The sequence below is a fragment of the Solanum dulcamara genome, chromosome 9 (assembly GCF_947179165.1).
Source record: "Solanum dulcamara chromosome 9, daSolDulc1.2, whole genome shotgun sequence".
In the NCBI taxonomy this organism is placed as follows: Eukaryota; Viridiplantae; Streptophyta; class Magnoliopsida; order Solanales; family Solanaceae; genus Solanum; species Solanum dulcamara.
The window spans coordinates 5,928,830-5,949,241 of NC_077245.1; the positions used below are offsets into that span (position 1 = coordinate 5,928,830).

Below are 20,412 nucleotides of genomic sequence, written 5' to 3' on the forward strand. Positions count from 1 at the left end.
AAAAAACCGGGATATTGACAGTTAGGAGCGGTTCCATTCCGTTTACACTCTCCTCAGTTCTCTAAATCCACGTGGCAGATTATTTTCTTTTCGGGCCCACAGAATCTCACTCGCACAAACACACACACTCACAATCGACGCGCCTTTCTTCTCTCTCGCACTGTTTCCCTTCTTACGGAAAAATTAGAGCGCATTCTCTCGTCTCCCAAATCCTAACGCGAAATCTCAAAAAAACGGAAGAACGAATTTTCTAGTGTTTCTTTTGTGTTTGAAGCAATCACTTTATTTTGTTGCTTTAAGCATTCATCCATTTTTTCAAAAAATATTTGCGTTCGGATTCTTTATTTCGTCATTCTGAAATAGGAAGCGTTATCAATTTCAGGTGATTCTTCTCATTTTACTTTCTTTATTTTTTGATAAATTTTTCCTGTTGTTTCTAATTGTTCGTCGGATTTCCGTCTAGAATCGTCTTCTTCGGTAACGTTTTGATTTAGTTTTATTAATTATAATTGTTTTTGAAAAGTAACGGACGCAATGTGTATGGTTTTTTTGCTCTTTCGAGATACTACTTTATTGCCTCTGAATTGATCTCCGCGGAAACAGAAAATTATGCAAAAATGCTGTTTTCCGAAACTAAATAGTGTGAAGAACAACATGGATGTATGCATTACATTAACTGTAAATTGTTCATTTTTTTAGTCTTTATTTTGGTTTTAGATGTTATCTGTGCTCGGGTGGCCGAATTGTCAGTACTGGATTATATTGACTTTGTTACACTTTAGTATGCTAGGTAGAACGCTAATGCGTAGAGTTGATCAGGGGATATTTGAAATGAGCATGCTTGTAAGGCTAAAGTTTTTCTATGTGACCTCTTATTTTGCTTGCAGTTTCTTAACCTTAATGCACTACATTTGCTGCTGTATCTAGATCTTCTCATGCTGCTGCACTGAGATCTTTTCAATCTTTTAAAGGAAGGCAGAAACAATGATATGTCTTAATTATTGAGGTTTCTGAAATATTTGGGGACGGAAATGAAGCTAGCTGCTCTGTTGACTTCTGCTGGTATCAATACTGCAGTGAGCGTAGTGCTGTTCTCCTTGTATTCGGTTTTAAGGAAACAACCAAGCTTTGTAAATGTTTACTTTGGCGCGAAGATTGCTCAGGTACGATCAAGACAGCAGGATGCCTTTCACTTTGATCGATTCGTTCCTTCTCCAAGTTGGATCCTAAAGGCATGGGAGACATCTGATGAAGAAATATGCGCTACTGGTGGCTTGGATGCAGTGGTATTCGTGCGGATGATAGTTTTCAGGTGAAATTGGAATGTTCAGCACTTTATTAGTTGTTAGATTGTCTAGTGTTTAAGAAAAAGCCAATTAACTCCTTATATAATTAAACGAGTTAGTCTAATTTAGCTTCTATCATTTTTTTTCCCATTTCGAGTATTTTCATCATTTGCAGGGAAAAATTCAGCAAGCATAGAATTTATAGTAAAGGAGCTAGCATATTTTTGCATGGTCGATCAGTATATATCGTATAAATCCATTGTTCTGTATTATCTAGTGTGAAGTCGTTTACCTATTGCCAAAATAGTAGTCATGGCTTACTGTCATTGCCGTGTCATTATTCCCTTAAAAGGATGAATGATTGAATTACATTGGTTAAACTTTCTGATGAATACTTAGCAGTATGGTTTGTATTGTAAGGATGTACAGAAGCTGCCAGATGAGTAGGTAGTACAATAAGTTTGGTCAATATCGGGGTTTTGGGGAGCATAGTAAAAGAAGATTTAGCAAAAACAAAATGGAATCTGTTCTCTGATAATTTATGACGGGTTTAACCAACTGCAATGGTGGCCAAATATAATATATATGTACTGTTTAAGTGATTTTGGTGTTTTTCCCGGTGATAGTGGATCTGTGTAGCTTGTGTAAAGTGAGTCATGCATAGTGTGCTATTGTGAGAATGTTGTGACCACAGAAGCTTAGTTATACTTTTGGCGAATATATCAAATACTACCTATAATAGTGTTACACTTTTTGTCTCATTGCCTGTGGAAGTCGTTTTAAATGTTACTTAGAAAGTATGGTTACACATTTATATCTCTGCTTACTTTGTTTTTTCAACCTCATTTTCTTGATAATTCTTTTAACCTTCAGACTTTATATCACTGCCAACAGTGCATTTGTGAAGTTCAGTTTGAAGAACAACCTTTCTATTGCACTTTGTTATGTCTATGAACCATTACTCCATTGCAGTAAACTTACTCTCCTTCTGCTCATTGTGGACAGTTTCCGAATATTCTCCATTGCAGCTATTGTATGCAATTTCCTTGTGCTCCCACTTAATTATTTTGGAAAAGAGATGCAGCGTCACCAAATTCCAGCTGAGACATTGGAGGTATTCACCATTGCGAATGTTGAGGAAGGGTCAAGATGGTATGAAATGCGTACAAATCTGCTGATAATGATTTAAATGCAGTTGATTAGTCTATTCTCTTCTCAATAACATACATAGATACATATCGCGAGAGGATCTTTGACTCACATTTTGGAAATAGAATAAGGAACTAAAAGCTTCTATTTGTTGTTTCTTGAAAGTGTCTGCAAGTCTGCCAATGCTTTTTTCTGTCTTGTTTCATTTTTGAGACTTGTTTAGGTCCTGAATTACCTTCTCAAGAAAAAGTAAATCCTTAATTTTACTGAGATAAAGTATTACTAAAGAGACTGTGTGTTGTAAGTTGACTAAGGAAGCATATGTAGAAGGTAGTTTCCTAATTCTTTAATTGTCATCTTATAGAAAAAGCTAGTTTTCTAACCTGTTGCTCCATTTTAATCCGATTCAGTTTCACCTACATATTCCTTTCATCTTCTTCAGGCTTTGGGCTCACTGCCTTGCGCTGTACCTCGTATCCTGCTGTTCTTGTTTTCTTCTTTACCTTGTAAGAAATCACACCTAATTTCCATTTGCTGCTTTTTCCTTGAAATTGTATGTATTTCATACTTGATCCTTAGTATGTGGTAGTATGTATGTTATGTCTGTTCTTTTTTCATAAAAGGTCTTCACTTGCTTTTAGGAGTACAAAAGCATTTCAAGGATGAGGCTGGCTTACTTTACTTCATCTGTTTCCAACCCAAGTTATTTCACAGTTCTTGTTCGTGCCATCCCATGGTCGCGAGAAGAATCGTACAGTGGAACAGTGAAAAGATTCTTCACAAATTTCTATGCATCAAGTTTTTTATCTCATCAAATCGTTTATCGCTCTGGCTCTGTTCAGAAACTGGTGGTGGGTATTCACTCCTTTTTGGTAGTCTCATTATGGAAATATTTCTCTTGATCTCAAAGCTTGATGTGTCTTTGAAGTTTTTCCTCTATAACACATCTATTATCCTCTTCTGGTTCCAATTAATTAATTAATATGAGTTGGAAATTTTTACTTTGTATGATGGGATATTCTATAAGTTTCTTCATATTTTGTAAGGCCATAATGGTGAGAAAATGATTTCGAGTTGTTTGTACTCGGCGATATGTATTATTTTTCTGTAGATGTTTGTCAAAATATTAGGTCGAAGAGTTTTAAGTCGTTTTTTCTTGTAGCATCCATGAGATGTAAAAACTCAAAAGGTAAATGGTATTGAAACTGCACGATATGGTAAAATTTAACTGCAAAACGGAGTTGGTTGGTTTTGATGCTGGCAATTTGTTTTCCACATGGGAATCTAGTAATTCTCCTTAGAAATATAGAGTGTTTTTTTTCATGGTAGACATAAGGTGTCTGAAACTTCAGGAATATTATCTAAATTTTGCTCTTGAATAATACGCTCTCTGACATTATTGTCAGGATCAAGGATTTTTTTAATTGTAATGCCAACTCCTATGAGTTTCCATGGCCCTAGTTAAAAAAATACGATTTGAGTAATAGCACACCCCAGTGCCCCTCTATCTTCTACTAGTTTTTCCTCATAAAGCATATGTATGTGAGCTAAACAAAGGTAATTATCTTCTTCTTATACTAGTGGTTTGACATTATTCTCCCTTGTACTCCTTTTTCTTTCTTCTGGTTGTTAATGTGCCACATGTTGCATGACTGCAGACTGATGCAGGGAAGGTGTGCAAGATGCTAAAACTAACGCCTAGGGAACCACATATTGGATCAAATTCCATGAGATGTGGTCTTTGTGGAACAACAGCATCATTCAGCATGGTTCCCATGGATGAGGAAGGTGACAAAGGAAGAAGTGATTTTGGTGGTTCAGATTTGAGGAAAAAGGTATTTTGTGTGATTCTTATTATTTTCATCTGTTTTTGCAGCTAGGCAGATTTCATATGATTGTAATGACTTCCACTGATGGTTAGAATTAAGCCATAGCATCTTTAGAGAGAGTTTCCAAGTCAATACACCATGGGTGGAACATTACCTTCTTGGAACTATGTCTGGGTTCATTTGAGGCTTGACATGTGCTTCACTATTAACTTCTTAATTCTCATGCTTGGTAAAGTTTACTTCAATGCACAGTTCTAAGTTTGCTTAATCTCCAATGGAAGGAACAGCACTAAGTTGTATTTATTCCTGATTTAACTAAATAGATTACAGTGTCATATACTACATATTACGTTTGGTGTGCTCGATCGACTCTTTTGTCTTGAAAATTTTGAATTAGCTTCATTTTTCATGAGGCTAGACAAAATTAAGAAGTGAAATGAATACACAATTTTTTCTTGCAGGAGTCTGCAGCTGCTTTAGTTTTTTTCAGGAATCGCTATGCTGCTTTGGTTGCTTCTCAGAGCCTTCAATCTCGAAATCCCATGTCATGGGTCACAAATCTTTCTCCAGAACCAGGTGATATGTATTGGTCAAACATTTGTGTTCCATATAGACTCCTTTGGATCCGCAAAGTAGCTATTCTTGTGGCCTCGATGGCTTTGGTGGCATTTTTCATTGTGCCTGTTTCATTAACACAAGGTCTTGTTCACCTCGACAAGCTTCAAAAGACATTTCCATTTCTTAAAGGCGTTTTAAAGAGGTAATCTTGTCACTGCCTATTTTGGTAAACTTGTAACTCTTAATTTTTAAGTTTTAAATTTACCTTGGAAATCTATTTTTGAATGGAGTACAGTTATTGATCATTCTCTCTCTCTCACACACAGCATGAGGAAATAAAGTTATTTTTCTTGTTTCAAAGTTGACTTTTTTTACAATGATTTGCCACCTTCCTCCTTGCACTGTTTTCATTCTGCTACTAACTTCAATGCTTCTCTTTCATTCTCTGTATTAACCTTAACTCGTCAGCCTAGAGATTCATAATATTACTACCAATTTATGAAGTCTGAGCTATATCCACGGGAAATATGGCTATCTTTTATCCATTTCTTTCTTGCAGGAAAGCAATGAGTCAGCTGGCTACGGGATATCTACCAAGTGTCGTGTTAATAATATTTATGTACATGGTTCCTCCAATAATGTTGCTATTTTCTACATTGGAAGGCTCTACCTCTCGTAGTGGCAGGAAGAGGAGTGCAAGCATAAAAGTTTTATGCTTCTTCATCTGGAATGTTTTCTTTGGTAACATCCTCTCGGGGTCTGTGATTGAGAGGTTCAGTAAGATTTTTAAGGATGTAAATTACCTACTTGCAACAGCAGTACCATCAACGGTAACCTTCCTCCTCTATGTGTATATATATTTGTGTTTACCGGCTTTTTATTCTCAATCCTCAATTATTAAATCGACAAATATTTGATTTTAGGAATTCATCATGTTCTATTAATGCTTCCTTAGAGAAAACAACAACGCTAATACTAGGTTTATTTTTAGCCTTTTTATTGGGTTGATGGGTGCTAGAGAGCTAGTCTTCTTTAGTGTAGTTATTAATTATTTATGTGGTAGGAAAAACTCATTTCTTAGTTGCACCACATTTTATTCAAGATTAATAGTGATAGAAGGAAAAAGACGAAAAGGTACTAGTTCTTCGTAGAAAGTACATGTCCCCTTTCCTACATCATAAGACATGATAAAGGGCAGAAACTTCCACTTGTCCAACTTGTGATGAGAATCTAAGAGGAAGTTAAAACAAAAACTGCAGCTAGTAATGTGTCATCACTGCCTCTAAGTTGTCCAATTAGGAAATGGGAGACTTTGGGAAACTACACCTATGTTCTCTTTATCCCTTCTGTTTAAATTTCCTTATTGAGTACTTTTCCTACACAAGGAGCTGCCCTTGTTTTGATCCCTTCACCTTCACCTTGCAACTTGAAGAATTCACCCAGTGTGTGATGATTAATTAATTTTTTTTCTGCAGGCCACCTTTTTTATGACTTATGTTTTGACATCAGGCTGGGCAAGTCTATCATGCGAACTCATGCAACCGTTTGGTTTACTCTGCAACTTATTCTATATATTTATTCTCAGAAACAAGGATGTCACTACATATGGCACATTGACTTTTCCATACCACACAGAAGTTCCAAGGATCCTTCTATTTGGGCTTTTTGGCTTTGTGTATTCCACATTGTCTCCTTTGATACTGCCATTCTTGCTGGTTTATTTTTCCCTTGCTTACCTTGTATACCGTAATCAGGTAAACATCCCCTTCTGAGCTATTCCATCTGTTCTTAATATTATTTTATGTGTCCAATTTTGTTTTATTTGACATATGAAATGTTTAGGTTAACGATCGCAAAAAGCATCCAGTAATTTCTTGAGCCAACAATAAGAAAAATGGAAAATCAAGCTGTATCTGGATTTTGTTAGGGCAGATTAGTTAAGATACCTGTTCTTGCCTTTATATTTTGAAAGTCAATGAGCTTCTTGCTTCTCGCCTCTAAATTGCTTGCATTTCTCATTTGTGTGAATTTGATGAAAAATGATACCTCTGGAGATGTTAGCTGTGTTTGAGTTGTGCTTTTGTAGCTGAATTTGAATAAATTTGTCTAAAGTTTTTATGGTTGCACCACAGTTATGTGCAGTAGGATCGAAACTCAAAATAAAATAAAATCATGAGCCCTTATAAATATGATTACCAAATAATATCCACACAGTCGAATTTGGTACTTAAGTAGTATCACCTCTAAGCATTTAGTAACCCGGTAGTTGTGCTTTTGGCCTTTCAGTATTTTGAAGATTGTTATGCAACCTTATCTTATATCTACTTGAAATAAACAGGTGAAAAAATGTCATGAACAGATTACGTAGCAGCAAGAAGCTTCGTTGATTATCTTAGATTATTAGATCTAGTTTTGTGAGAATCCCGATGTTCTTTGAATTGCCTAAGACAATGTGCATGAAAAGTAAACGCTTTTATTTTTAAAAGCAACAAGATTATGCATGTACTGTAAGGAAGTTCACATTTGTGGTTTTTTAGGTGACAAAAAATCCTACTTACCAAGGTTAATGTGATAATCATAAGTCATAACCAAGGATCTGTTGATCTAACAGTTAGGAACAATAGATTTATGAAAAAATATGTGTAATTGGACTCTTCTACTAAAGAAAGTGAATGTTATCTTGAACGGTTCAAAAAAGAACAGGAAGTCGTCCAAGGGAGGACATTTCAAACAAAGGTTTTTGATTAATCTTATTGTATCACTATTTTTAGTATTATAACTTGAATATCGATGTCTGCACCCACTCTTGTAGCCTGTGTTTGTAACACCCAATTCACTAAATCTTTCAGATCCTCAATGTATATGTAACAAAATATCAAACTGGGGGAACTTATTGGCCTATTGTGCACAATGCAACAATTTTCTCAATGGTGCTGATGCAAGTTATAGCCATGGCAGTCTTTGGACTAAAAAAGTCTACAGTGGCGTCAAGCTTCGTAATTCCGCTGATAATCTTGACACTCCTTTTCAATGAGTATTGCAGGCAAAGGTTTCAACCATTATTCAAGCAAATCCCTGCTCAGGTATATTTTAATTGCTACATTCAGTTAAGAATATTTTCCATTATATGTCTGTTATGCCATGTGTTCATTTCCACAGATCCTTATCGAAATGGACCGGCAGGATGAGCAAAATGGGAAAATGAAAGAGATCCATCAAAAACTCACAACAGCTTATACTCAGTTCAAATCCAATTCCCGCACGCTGGGTGATCCTATGCCCCCAAATCATAACAACTGCAGGCTTGAAGACCTAGAAATTAATCCAGGTTCAAATTTCTAAATGACTGTTATGCAACAATTTTTATTTATTTGCATGTCTTTTAAAATGTTCTTGACACTTTTTTGGTTTTAGGAAAAAGCCCTATCCATCATCTCTCTTCTTAATCGGTTCAACATACGTTGTAAATTGGAGAATCATAATCAAGTATATGAATTTCTGGGCATTTACATGAGGGAATATTGCCAGTCGTGATTCTTCTAACTATTTATTTTTGGAGGAAGGGAAGATGATATCTTGAATAGAGACTTTAGCATACACAGGAGATAGTTATAAGCACTTCTGGAGCTGCAAGATTTTGGAAGTTTTTAGATTATCTCAGTCTCACATAGAGATGGGAAGATGAACGTTATTGAGTTTTTGTACAGATGATAGTTCCATGAATAATGAAACCTTCTGTTAGAGTATGATGTTCTTACATGTATAGTTGAAATACTTACAGGTTATTCTATCAGAGGATTTTGTTTATTCTATCTTTTTGGCTATAGTTGTACATTTTAGCAGGAAAATAAGAAATTAGAATTGCAATCCTTCTAGTCACTCTAGTCTTGGCAATTTCACGACTTTAATCAAGCCATTCTGCTATTATTCTAATTGTTAGTGTAGCGACTGCCTGATGTTCTAATGTCCTAAACTCAGAGAAAGGGAACAACATAACTGATACTCTGTACTTGATGGAGTACTATGGGACTGGAGCTTCTAAAATCCATCAACCATGGGTTCTGCCGTTCTTGTTAACTCTCATTGTATTGATTTATTTTATATGGATCTTTCACTTATTTTGATGTACTCATTTTGAATGGGTATTTTGAATGAATTCTTTAAAATACACTAGAATTAATAAAAACTACAGGTATCCACACTAAATACTAGTACACACCCGTCTTGAAGACTTACTAATAACAGATCCCATATAACATAGGCAACAAAATTTCTTTCACAAATATTACTTGCTGTCAAGTGAAATGTTTACACATTAAGCAAAAGTTAGGAGGGTGGCTAAGGAACTAAGAAGGAGATTACTTTGCCTAAGTTTAGCCTACATTTTCCAAATAAGATCCTGAGAAAGACTTCTTGAACTCTATGGAGTTAATCTTGGTTTTCCTTAGAATTTGTGAAAAGAATTTCCTAGTTAGTAACTTAGTATCCTGCATGTAAAGTTGGTTTCTGCATGAAGTCGATAAATACATATATTCAAATATCAGTAAAACACCTTAGAATTCCTAGCAAGGATTCACAATAAAGTAAAGAGAAAAAGGAGGGTCTTAACTCATAAATTGTACGATCTTAATAGTAAGATAGACCTGGAAACCCTTGTGTAATTCAAGCTTGTAGACATTCAACGATCTGAATGAACATGTAATTTAATTTACCGGGGTTCTAACAGCGTGAAGGTAATTTCGTTTGTTGAACGCATGCTTGTAGAATATTCGGACGTGACTTTGCTTTCTGTGAAAAAACCAGGTTCCTTAGCTTGAGGCAAAATAGCATCATTAGCCAACATCAAGATCACTGTAGGCATGTCTGGCCTGTCTTCTGGACATTGTTGTACACATAACAGAGCAACATGGATTAAGCGTAGCAATTCAGAAATATAACTCGAATCCATTAGATATGCATCCATTAACTCCAATGGTCTACCTTCTTTATAAAGTTTCCATACCTGTCAATAACACAACCAGTACATAACAAGAAACATGTAGCGGTACATGTGCCTAATGGATTTAAGTTGAATGCAGTATAACTATCATACGTTAACTGTCATTTTTACTAGGTGTGATCAGTTTATTTTATAGAGAAATATCTGTAACTACCTTATAAGTGACCTCATTGTTTAAAGATTATTTGACTCCTTTAGTGCACAAAATTTAAACTCGTCTTTAATTAACAAACAAAACTTACATGTCCGAGAAGGTTGATACTGTGACTTTCATGGGAAAATCCTCTGTTTCTCCGACCACTGATTATCTCTAGCACTAACACACCAAAGCTAAATACATCTGATTTTACTGAGAAAACACCATGGACTACATACTCTGGGGACATGTAGCCACTGCATCACACATTAAACAGAAAATAGTGTTAAATAAAGGATTCTATACCTAATATAAATGCTAAAAAGTGAATAGTATTAAATTTCTTACTGTGTCCCAACCACATGATGTGTATTAGCACCAGTCTCATTCCCTACAACGCTTCTAGCTATGCCAAAATCCGAGATCTTTGGGTTCATGTCAGCATCTAGCAAAATGTTACTAGCTTTGAGGTCTCTGTGGATGATTCTTAGCCGAGAATCTTGATGGAGATACAGAAGTCCTCTAGCAATTCCATTGATGATGTTGAAGCGCGTAGGCCAGTTGAGTAACAAGCTCTTCTTTTCATCTGTTAACAGGTCCTTTGTTAGAACACTGATAATGTCCTTAGAGAGTGCAGCTAAAATGTGATTAAACTATCAACTTTACTATGTGTACTAATAGAGGTTCTTTGTGTTAAGCGAGAGTAACCAGACCAAATATGAAGAGATCTAGACTTCTGTTGCACATGTATTCATAGACCAGCATTTTTTCTCCTCCTGCAATGCAGCAACCTATAAGCTTCACAAGATTTCGATGCTGAAGTTTGGCAATGCAAATAACTTCATTCTTGAACTCGTTAACTCCTTGTTGAGAAGACTTGGAGAGCCTCTTTATAGCTATTTCGTGTCCACCCTCCAAGATTCCCTATAATATCAACACATAGCTGGCTAAATGATTCAAAAGTATTATCTGTTTACAGTCAATTATAGTACAGATTATTTCCTGAAAGAATGATTCATAAACTTACGATGTTACCTTGTAAACAGATCCAAATCCACCTTCTCCAATCTTGTTCTCAACTGAGAAATTAGAGGCTGCTTTAGTTAGAGCTGATAAGGCAAACAGTGGGAGGTCTAGGTCATCTTTCAAATTCATCTTCCACTTCTTCTTCTTCTTTTTCCGAATATACAGCCCTATGGTCAGGCCAATCACAGTCGCTCCAATCAACAGAAACAGGCTCAACACAACTAATTTTGTTTTCTTCGAGCCTGAAAAAGAAAACAAAACATGGAGGGTGAAATAAACTAAATAGACAGGGAAGAGTGAACATATACTGTGTGAACTTTTAACAAATATCTGTTGGAAAAAACGGACTAACACAAACATATATATAGTCAAAAATAGTAAAAATAAAATGAAAAAATAGTGACACCAAGAATTTACGTGGAAACCCTTTTAAATAAGGGAAAAACCATGGGCCAAGAGGAGCAACTGATATCACTATAGTAAGAAATTTTACACTGGATAGTACCGAGTACAACACTCAAAAAAAGAACTATCACACACTCAAAAGGAATAACACTCTTTTAATCACCACCTTACAAAAATATCGATCACACTCTATTTTTCTTCACAGACTATTTTCTTATAGTCTATGGAATACCTCACAGCTCAAATATTTTTCTCTCTGTCTGTGAATTGGATGATTGAAATGAGGAGCTGAAGAGCTCCTTTTATAGGTGAAATTTTCATTTCACCATTCACATTTTTTGACAAATTATGCCACTCCACCGAAAGTTGCACTCTGCCAAGATTGACAAATTGACAAAAAAGGCAACTGTATTTGTTGACAGAAGGAAACAACTAGCAGCTGCATTCTTTTGAAAAAAAATTGGGCACTAGACCCCACAAATCTCCCCCTCCAGTCCTATGCACCAGAAGGAGGTATCTTCACCATCTCAGAGAGAGCTCATGCCAACAAGTTTTTTGCATAATTCAAACTTTTCCCTTGTTACCACTTTGGTCAGCATATCTGCAGGATTTTTATTTGTAAAAATCTTTTCAACCTACATAGATTCGTCTTTTAGCTTTTCTCGAATCTAGTGATATCTCACGTCTATGTGTTTTGTTCTTGCATGGTACATAGATTTCTTGCTTAAGTTTATTGCACTTTGACTATCACAATAGACGACATACTCTTTCTGATGCAAGCCAAGCTCTTGAAGAAATTGCTTGAGTCATATTATCTCCTTCCCAGCTTCAGTAGCCACAATATACTCAGCTTAAGTTGTAGACAGTGCAACACACTTCTGCAACTTTGACTGCCATGATATAGCTCCCCCTGAAAAAGTAAACAAATATCTAGTAGTGAATTTTCTGTTATCAAGGTCACCTGTCATATCAACATCTATATAGCCCTTCAAGATTGGATTTGATCCTTCAAAACACAAATATTTATCTGAGCTTCCTCTCAGATACCTGAGTATCCACTTTACAGCTTCCCAATATTGTTTTCCTGGATTGTCGAGAAATCTGGTGACAACACCAACTGCGTGAGCAATATCAGGTCTAGTGCATACCATTGCATACATTAGACTTCTGACGACAGAGGAATATGGAACTTTGGCCATGTTCTCTTTTTCCTCCCGAGCTGTAGGACACATCTTCTTGCTCAACTTCATATGACTAACAAGAGGTATGCTAACAGGCTTAGCTTTCTTCATATTAAAGCGCTCCAGTACACGTTTAATGTACTTTTTTGTGACAGATAAATCTTTCTTTTATCCCTGAGATGAGTAATTTTCATGCCTAAAATTTATTTGGCATGACCCAAGTCTTTCATAGCAAAAGACTTACACAACTCTTTCTTCAGCTCATCAATTTTGGAAGTAATCCTGCCAACAATCAACATATCATCCACATATAGCAAGAGGATGATAAAATCATCATCAAAATTTTTTTGTACAAATACACAATGATCTGAAGAAGTCTTCTTGTAGCCTTTCTCTCCCATAATAGATTTAAACTTTTTGTACCGCTGTCTAGGTGCTTGCTTTAGCCCGTAGAGACTCTTCTTGAGTTTGCACACAAAATTTTCTTTACCATTTACCTTGAAGCCCTTAGGTTGTTCCGTATAAATCTCCTCTTCTAGGTCACCGTGAAGAAAAACTGTCTTCATATCCATCTTCTCAATCTCTAAATTAAGACTAGCAGCTAAACCAAGAACTGTAAGAATGGAGGATATTTTCACAACAGGAAAAAATATTTTGTCAAAGTCAATACCCTTTCTTTAACCAAATCCTTTAACAACCAATCTAGCTTTGTATCTAGGCTTCAAGCTGTGTTCTTCAATTTTGACTTTGAACACCCACTTGTTCTTCAAAGCTCGCATGCCCTTAGGCAATTTCACCAACTCATAAGTGTAGTTCTCATGCAAAGATTTCATCTCATCTTGCATTGCTTCAATCCACTGATCCTTATGTTCATCTTTCATGGCTTCCTCATAGCACTCTAGTTCACCCTCATCAGTGAGTAACACATACTCATTGGGTGAATAACGAGATGAGGGAATGCGTTGTCTTGTGGACCTCTTAAGAGAAATATTTGATTCGTCCACAAATTCATGAGCACGAGCATCATCAATAACAACATCATTGTTATCATCAACATCAATATATTGATGTAGGACTTGATTCTGAGCATCACCATAATCATCAAGCCCACCAATGTCATTCACACTTGTATGAGTAATGTGATCAAGATAGACTACTGTAAGGCCCCGTAAGTCGGAAAGTCGAAACCAAAGAGAAAAGTCTCAGACTTTCGAACCCATTCATGCGAATGAGCCCATCTACGGCTTGTAGGTCCTTCTACGGTTCATAAGGTTGGGTCGTAGAATGACCCTTCGAGAAGAAAATAAGAGTTACTCTCAGGAGAGGTTCTACGAGCTTCCAGGATGAGTTGTCCTCGAGAAGACGAGTCATAGAAACCACCTGTCGCAAAACTTCAGAGACTTGAATTTTGCAGGTTTTAGGGACCTGCAGAACAAGCCTTGAGAATGGACCATTCCTGATAGGACGGGTCGTATACAATGGTCGTTTGTAAACTTTAGAGACTTGAGTTTTGCAGGTTTTGGGGACTTGTAGGATGAGCCTTGGGAATGAGTCATTTCCTTAAAGATGGGTCATTTGCACGAGTCATTCCTAAACTTCAGAGACTATATTTTAGGCTCTTTTCTCAGGCCTGTAATCGTTTTCACGACTCGTCGTTACGACGATGACCTATAGAAGGGTCTCATAGGGCCAATTTTACAAATTTAATGAAGGGCTATTGTGTTTTTTCCAAAGCTCGATTCAATGAACCTAGACACTTTTATAGCCAAGTTCAAAGTCTGAAAACACCCTTCTCTTTAAGACCCCCTACCCCCTATTCAATTAATTCTCTCAAACCTTCCAAGGCAAGAACTCACTTAGTCCTTCAAGGTTTCTCTCCAAATTCAAGCTAGGATTTCCGACTTCTTCAAGGTTCTTCTTCAATTCTCAGTGAATTCAAGCAAGGTATGTGGGTTTTCATCCATGGGTCCTTCTACCCATGGAGCCCAAATATTTTCTCAACCTAGTATTTCCATTCCAAATGATAAAATCCTATGGGCTTTTACATGATAACTTTAAATGCATAGATTATGATATATTTGAAGTTTCTTTACATATATTGATGGATATTGACTCTTGATTTCACAAAGTTATGATGTTATTAAAGTGCCAATATGAAGGTTTGAAAGAGGTTTTAAATATGAATGGTGGGTTGTTTTGATATGTTCTAAGTTGATGTATTTCATCACTCTCACACATGCAAGAACTCTTTAAAATGCATTTGAAAGTTTTATGAAAAGAACCCATCTAGTTTTCCTCATAATTTAAGTGAAGTTGAAATGAAGGTTTTGGACTCCCAATGAATGATATGAGGTAAATGTTTATGTAAAGGGAGTCTTTATAAAATGATTGATTGATGAAGGGCTTCTTAGCTAAAGTAAGGTTTCAATGTGAAAGGATAATTTTAGCATTGAATTAAATGAAAGGTTTTATGAGCTATTCCACCGATTGATGTTTTAATGTTAAAGTTATATGATGTTTATGATATATTGATGTTTAAATGCTATTCCGTGGGACTTGACCTAGCACCGAATGTAGCATATAGATGGGGACTCGACGTAAGGGGTCCTTAAGAAAGTCTCATGTTACATTAACTATGTGCCACCATAGGGATCCTTGTCGGCTATTTTAGGCTAGTGGATCCACAATTAGCCCTTAAAGTCAAAAGTTAATGAATGAATGTAAAGTTGGCGGAGTTTTACCCGACAAGTAGTCTCCTTATGCCAACGTAGGGGATTATGTTGGATTTCATGTAATGGCTCGCATGGTCTTAATGTCGGTTAAGGTCGCTTCCCCACAAAGTGAATGTTTTAAGGATTCATATGATGATTTCTCATGCATGCATTCACTTATGCAAATTACCTATGCATGTCCCTCTCTTATGCTAGATTATGTTATGTTTAGATGTTTAAATTAAGTTTGGTGTTTTGACTTAATCTTGAGGGTGAGCTAGAGACATGTCTTAGCCCCCGCCAAGTCTTAATGTAGAAGGTATTGTTAGATATAGTAAATGATATTATGTTATCTTTGACTCTATTAATGTGAAGTCCCTTAGTCCTTATATCCCTTAATTGTTTTGCTTGATTTATTTACCATTACCCATGAAATGCTTAATGAATGCTAAGAGGCTTGGGTGAGGTACCTTTGGGTGCCTCATTCATCATGTCACGTCTAGGCCCTAGGCTTGGATTGTGACAACTACTTCATCTGAACTTGATGATTTTAGCTTCTCCTCTTTGTCAATATCTTTAATGGTTTGATTTTCCATGAAGACGACATCACGTCTTTTCACCAGCTTCTTCTCAATTGGATCATATAGCCTGTAACCAAATTCATCAAGGCTATATCCAATAAAGATGCACTGTCTTGTCTTGGAATCTAACTTTGACCTCTCATTTTTTTGGCACATGTACAAAGGTTTTGCAGACAAATACTTTCAAATGGTCATAGGAAACATCTTTTCCATACCAAACTCTATTTGGAACATCACTTTGCAAATCAACAGTAGGAGATAAGTTAATAATATGTGCAGCGGTCAATAAGGCATCACCCCAAAAGGAGTTCGGCAACTTTGCTTCAGAAAGCAAACATCTAACTATTTCTATCAAGGTCTTGTTCATCCTCTCAGCCAACCCATTAAGCTGAGGAGTCTTAGAATGAGTCTTCTGGTGTCTAATACCTTGATGTTTGCAGTATTCGTCAAATGATCCACAATACTCACCACCATTATCAGTACGAATATATTTCAGTTTCCTTCCAGTTTCTCTTCAACTGAAGCCTGAAACTGCTTAAAGACACCTAACACTTGGTCTTTAGTCTTCAAGGCATAGACCCAAAGTTTTCTTAAGCAGCCATCAATGAAAGTGGCAAAATAGAGTGCACCATCCAGTGTCCTTGTCTCCATTGGACTGCATAAATCAGAGTGCACCAACTCAAGCAACTCTGTCTTTCTTGAAAGAGGTTTAGACTTAAAGGAGACCCTGTTTTGTTTTTCACCCAAGCAGTGCTCACACTTTTCTAATTTAGTACTTTGGAAATCAGACAACAATTTCTTTTTGGCCAAAATATTGAGTCCTTTCTCACTGCTATGGCTAAGCCTCTTGTGTCACAATGTTGAGGAGTTATCGCTGTCAACTGCATTCACCATATTGGCACAAGTAAAAACCGTAGTCCAGTATAGACGACGGCGTTTGTTACCACGACCCATAACCAAGGAACCCTTAATAAGTTTCCATTTTCCACCACCATTGGTACTAACATATCCTTCATCATCTATAACACCAACAGAAATTAGGTGCAAAGTCACCAGGAGTATAAGAGGAGAAAAATTCCTTTCTTGATGTCACATGAGATGCGGCACCAGTGTCCACAACCTAGCTTGACTCATCACAAATAATATATATCAGATCTGCATCAAGGAATGTAACAAGATCTTCGATGGATACGGTGGCTAGGCAATTTTTATTGTCATCTTCTTTATTTTCCTCTTTTTCTTTGTTCTCCCTCTTCAATTTCCGACAGAACCTCTTTGTGTGCCCTTTCAGCCACAATGATAGAACTCAATATCCCTAAGTCTGCCTCTGAATATGCTTCTGCTATGTTCTCTATTTTAAGAACCGCGATTTTTATTTCCCCCTAGAGCTAGTTACCAGGACATTCGATGAAGAAAAAAAAGAATCTTGAGATTTTCTTCTCATTTCTTCGTTCAAGACACTACTCTTGGAAGAATCCATAGAGATCACACCATCCGGAGCAGAATTTGATAATGAAGTTCTAAATGTTTCCCAAGAGTCTGGTAGGGAACCAAGTAGAAGTAAGCCTTGAATTTATTCGTCAAATTTAATGTCTATAGCAGATAACTGGTTCATGATTCCCTGAAAATTATTCAGGTGATTTATCATCAGAGAACCATCATGATATTTTAAACTTAACATTTGCTTTATTAAGAATATTTTATTATTTCTAGTCTTCCGAGCATACAAGCTTTCAAGATGCTCTCATAGGATACGAGCGTGTGTCTCCCCAGAAATATGGTTCAACATATTATCGCCAACTCATTGCCTAATAAATCCACACACCTGTCTGCGTAACAAATTTCACTCTTCATCTGTTTTATTATCAGGCTTTACAATAGTAAAGACTGGTTGATAAAAATTCTTGACATAAAGCAAGTCTTCCATATTTTTCTTTCAAATGACATAATTAACACCATTCAAAGTAACTATTCTACTAGTGTTGGCTTCCATCGTTTCCCTCCTAAAAAAAGTATATTAAATCAAAGTAAATCTTTTCTGATGTGGATGTTCAGACTATGCTGCAATCACAAAGTATACTCAGATAGAACCTTGCTCTGATACCAGTTTGTTGGAAAAAACAGACTAACACAAAAATACATATAGTAAAAAATAGTAGAAATAAAATGAAAAAATAATGACACCAAGAATTTATGTATCTAGGGAAAAAACCACAGTTCAAGAGGAACAACTGATATCACTATAGTAAGAAATTTTACACTGGATAGTACCGAGTACAACACTCAAAAAAAAACTACCACACACTCAAAAGGAATAACACTCTTTTGATCACCACCTTACAAAAATATCGATCACAGTCTATTTTTCTTCACAGTCTATTTTCTTATAGTCTATGGAATACCTCACAGCTCAAATATTTTTCTCTCTGTCTGTGAATTAGATGATTGAAATGAGGAGCTGAAGAGCTCCTTTTATAGGTGAAATTTTCCTTTCACCGTTCACAATTTTTGACAAATTGTGCCACTCCACCGAAAATTGCATGTTGCCAAGATTGACAAATTGAAAAAAAAAAGGCAACTTTATTTGTTGACAAAATGAAACAACTGGCAGCTGCATTCTTTTGAAAAAAAATTGGGCACTGGACCCCACAATATCTAAGTAAAACACAACTAAATTTGAGAATTAGGAAGTTTAAATCATTCAGCTAATACTCCAAATTTGATGAAATTCACAAATGTTACCTAACTCTGATGTAGCAATCCTTATGTGAATGTTCTGTCCTCCTGGTAATTCTCGAATGTCAATTAAGTCGCCGGACCAAAGCAAACAGCCGCTCCCACTATTGCGTATATCAAGGTTTGCGTAAGCCATACATGAGCAATTCCTCAAGCAAGCTTGCTTGCACTCGTGGAGTGTCATACTCACATCAAACCATGAATACTGTGTATCTGGTAGCTTTATACCAGAGTACTTGAGAAACCCATCTCCATTCTGGCAATTAAGGGGTTTCCTTCTAACACACCCGCCGGACCAATTTGTCATTGCCCAATTTCTTGGATCTTTAGGCACAAACTTGTCTAAGCAGCTACACACAGGAGTGAGTATGTTGTTGCAACTACCATATGCACCACATGTTCCATAGTTGTCACAAGTATCTTCAGGTGAAGAAATGTAAACATGCCATTCCTCTCTATTCTCAGACCACATTGATCGCTGAAGCACACCATTACTGTTCATGGTTAATTTGGTCATAACAGAACCCAGAAGCGTGAAACTGTAAAATGCTTTCTTTTCATCAAGATCCAGCTTAAATGTATAAATAGTATTTTTTGTCAGTCCTGGTACACCACTCCAGCGGAGTCCATTCCATGGTCCAGTACTGAACACCTTAACTTTACCTTTCCTCATGACATCCTGAGGATATCCAGTTGGATCACAATGATATGTATATTCCCCTGGAGATGGATCATATTCGTTCTTCCATGAGGACAGGTAAAATTCTTGTCCAGTTACAAAGTTCTTACCCATCTTCATGCCTGGTAAGAGCGTATCTGTAGGATAATCAAAACTCTGCCACAGGAAGTTGTCAGGTTTAGTATCATTTGCATCTCTTATGACAAGATTCCCAGAGTTCAACAACTGTGCAACTGGATTCTTCACAGCCGAATGCCTTGATGAATTAGTAAACCACATGATTGTATTAGCAGCAGTGAGAAGAGTAAGTCGTCCTTTATCTATGATTTTCAACATAATGCCTGATGTGTTGTTGAATGGATTTGCTCTATTGGCAACCCATACCACAGACTTATCAGGTACATCATGCTTGTACCATATTCCGACATACCAATTATTCGTGAAACTAGCCGGGGAAAAAAATCCCATCTCAAAGCTTCCATCAGATGAAGTAATGGTCTTTCCATCTGTTAGAAAGTCAGTTGCAGTGATGATATCCTTTGCACTACAAATTGAGCATAGAAAACCACATAACAATACCCGTAACTTAAGCAGAAAACTTCCCATTAGGAACTGCTCTATCACATGCTACCTAACCCAAGAGTTATAATGGGAGTTATAAGAGTTGAATAAGTTTCTTTGCACCAAAATGTTGGACCTACCTATGCAGGTTTAGATATCTGGATGTAAACTGACCTTTTTCAGTACAAATCCGTCTAGTTCTGAAGGCCTTAAAATCACATCAAACTATTTGGCTGCTAGTTAACTAGAATATATAATACATAAACGTACCCTTTAATTTGGTCTCATATGAGATCTATGTCCTCCAACTTAGGGTGTGCACAAGTATAAAGTTGAACAAATAAACAAACTTGTCCTACTGATATCTTACGTGGCAATTTTCATCCTATGCAACATCCTACGTGGTGTTCTACATGTATTTGCCACGTAGGACATGTGTATTTACTTATTCAACTTTATACAAGTTTAAATGTCTACTTGTGCACACCCAAAGTTGAAAGGCATAGATGCTAGCTGAGACCAAGTTAAAGACATATTTATGTATTATGTCTATATATTACTCCCCTGTCCCAATT

At 36.5% G+C, this 20,412-nt stretch overlaps 2 protein-coding genes across 3 annotated transcripts; one reads left to right on the forward strand and one right to left on the reverse strand.

The window, feature by feature from the left end:
- Window positions 1–704: 704 nt before the first annotated feature.
- Window positions 705–8,661, forward strand: LOC129904711 (CSC1-like protein RXW8). 2 transcript variants are annotated; one of them, XM_055980290.1, is made up of 11 exons: window positions 705–1,312; window positions 2,292–2,438; window positions 2,878–2,941; window positions 3,077–3,286; window positions 4,094–4,270; window positions 4,726–5,024; window positions 5,382–5,652; window positions 6,298–6,576; window positions 7,672–7,905; window positions 7,982–8,150; window positions 8,237–8,661. In XM_055980290.1, the coding sequence occupies exons 1-11, from the start codon at window positions 1,032–1,034 to the stop codon at window positions 8,266–8,268; spliced, it is 2,163 nt and encodes a 720-aa protein (XP_055836265.1). In that variant the 5' UTR covers window positions 705–1,031; the 3' UTR covers window positions 8,269–8,661. The 2 variants fall into 2 exon arrangements, with proteins under 2 accessions (XP_055836265.1, XP_055836266.1); XM_055980291.1 differs by having other exon boundaries at window positions 8,006–8,150.
- A 664-nt stretch (window positions 8,662–9,325) lies between these two features.
- Window positions 9,326–20,040, reverse strand: LOC129902775 (G-type lectin S-receptor-like serine/threonine-protein kinase At4g27290). The gene is made up of 6 exons (XM_055978170.1): window positions 18,604–20,040; window positions 10,993–11,225; window positions 10,671–10,881; window positions 10,306–10,543; window positions 10,064–10,214; window positions 9,326–9,824 (listed from the first exon to the last, which is right to left on the reverse strand). Exons 1-6 carry the CDS (start codon window positions 19,880–19,882, stop codon window positions 9,531–9,533), a joined length of 2,406 nt encoding a protein of 801 aa, XP_055834145.1. The 5' UTR covers window positions 19,883–20,040; the 3' UTR covers window positions 9,326–9,530.
- Window positions 20,041–20,412: the final 372 nt, after the last annotated feature.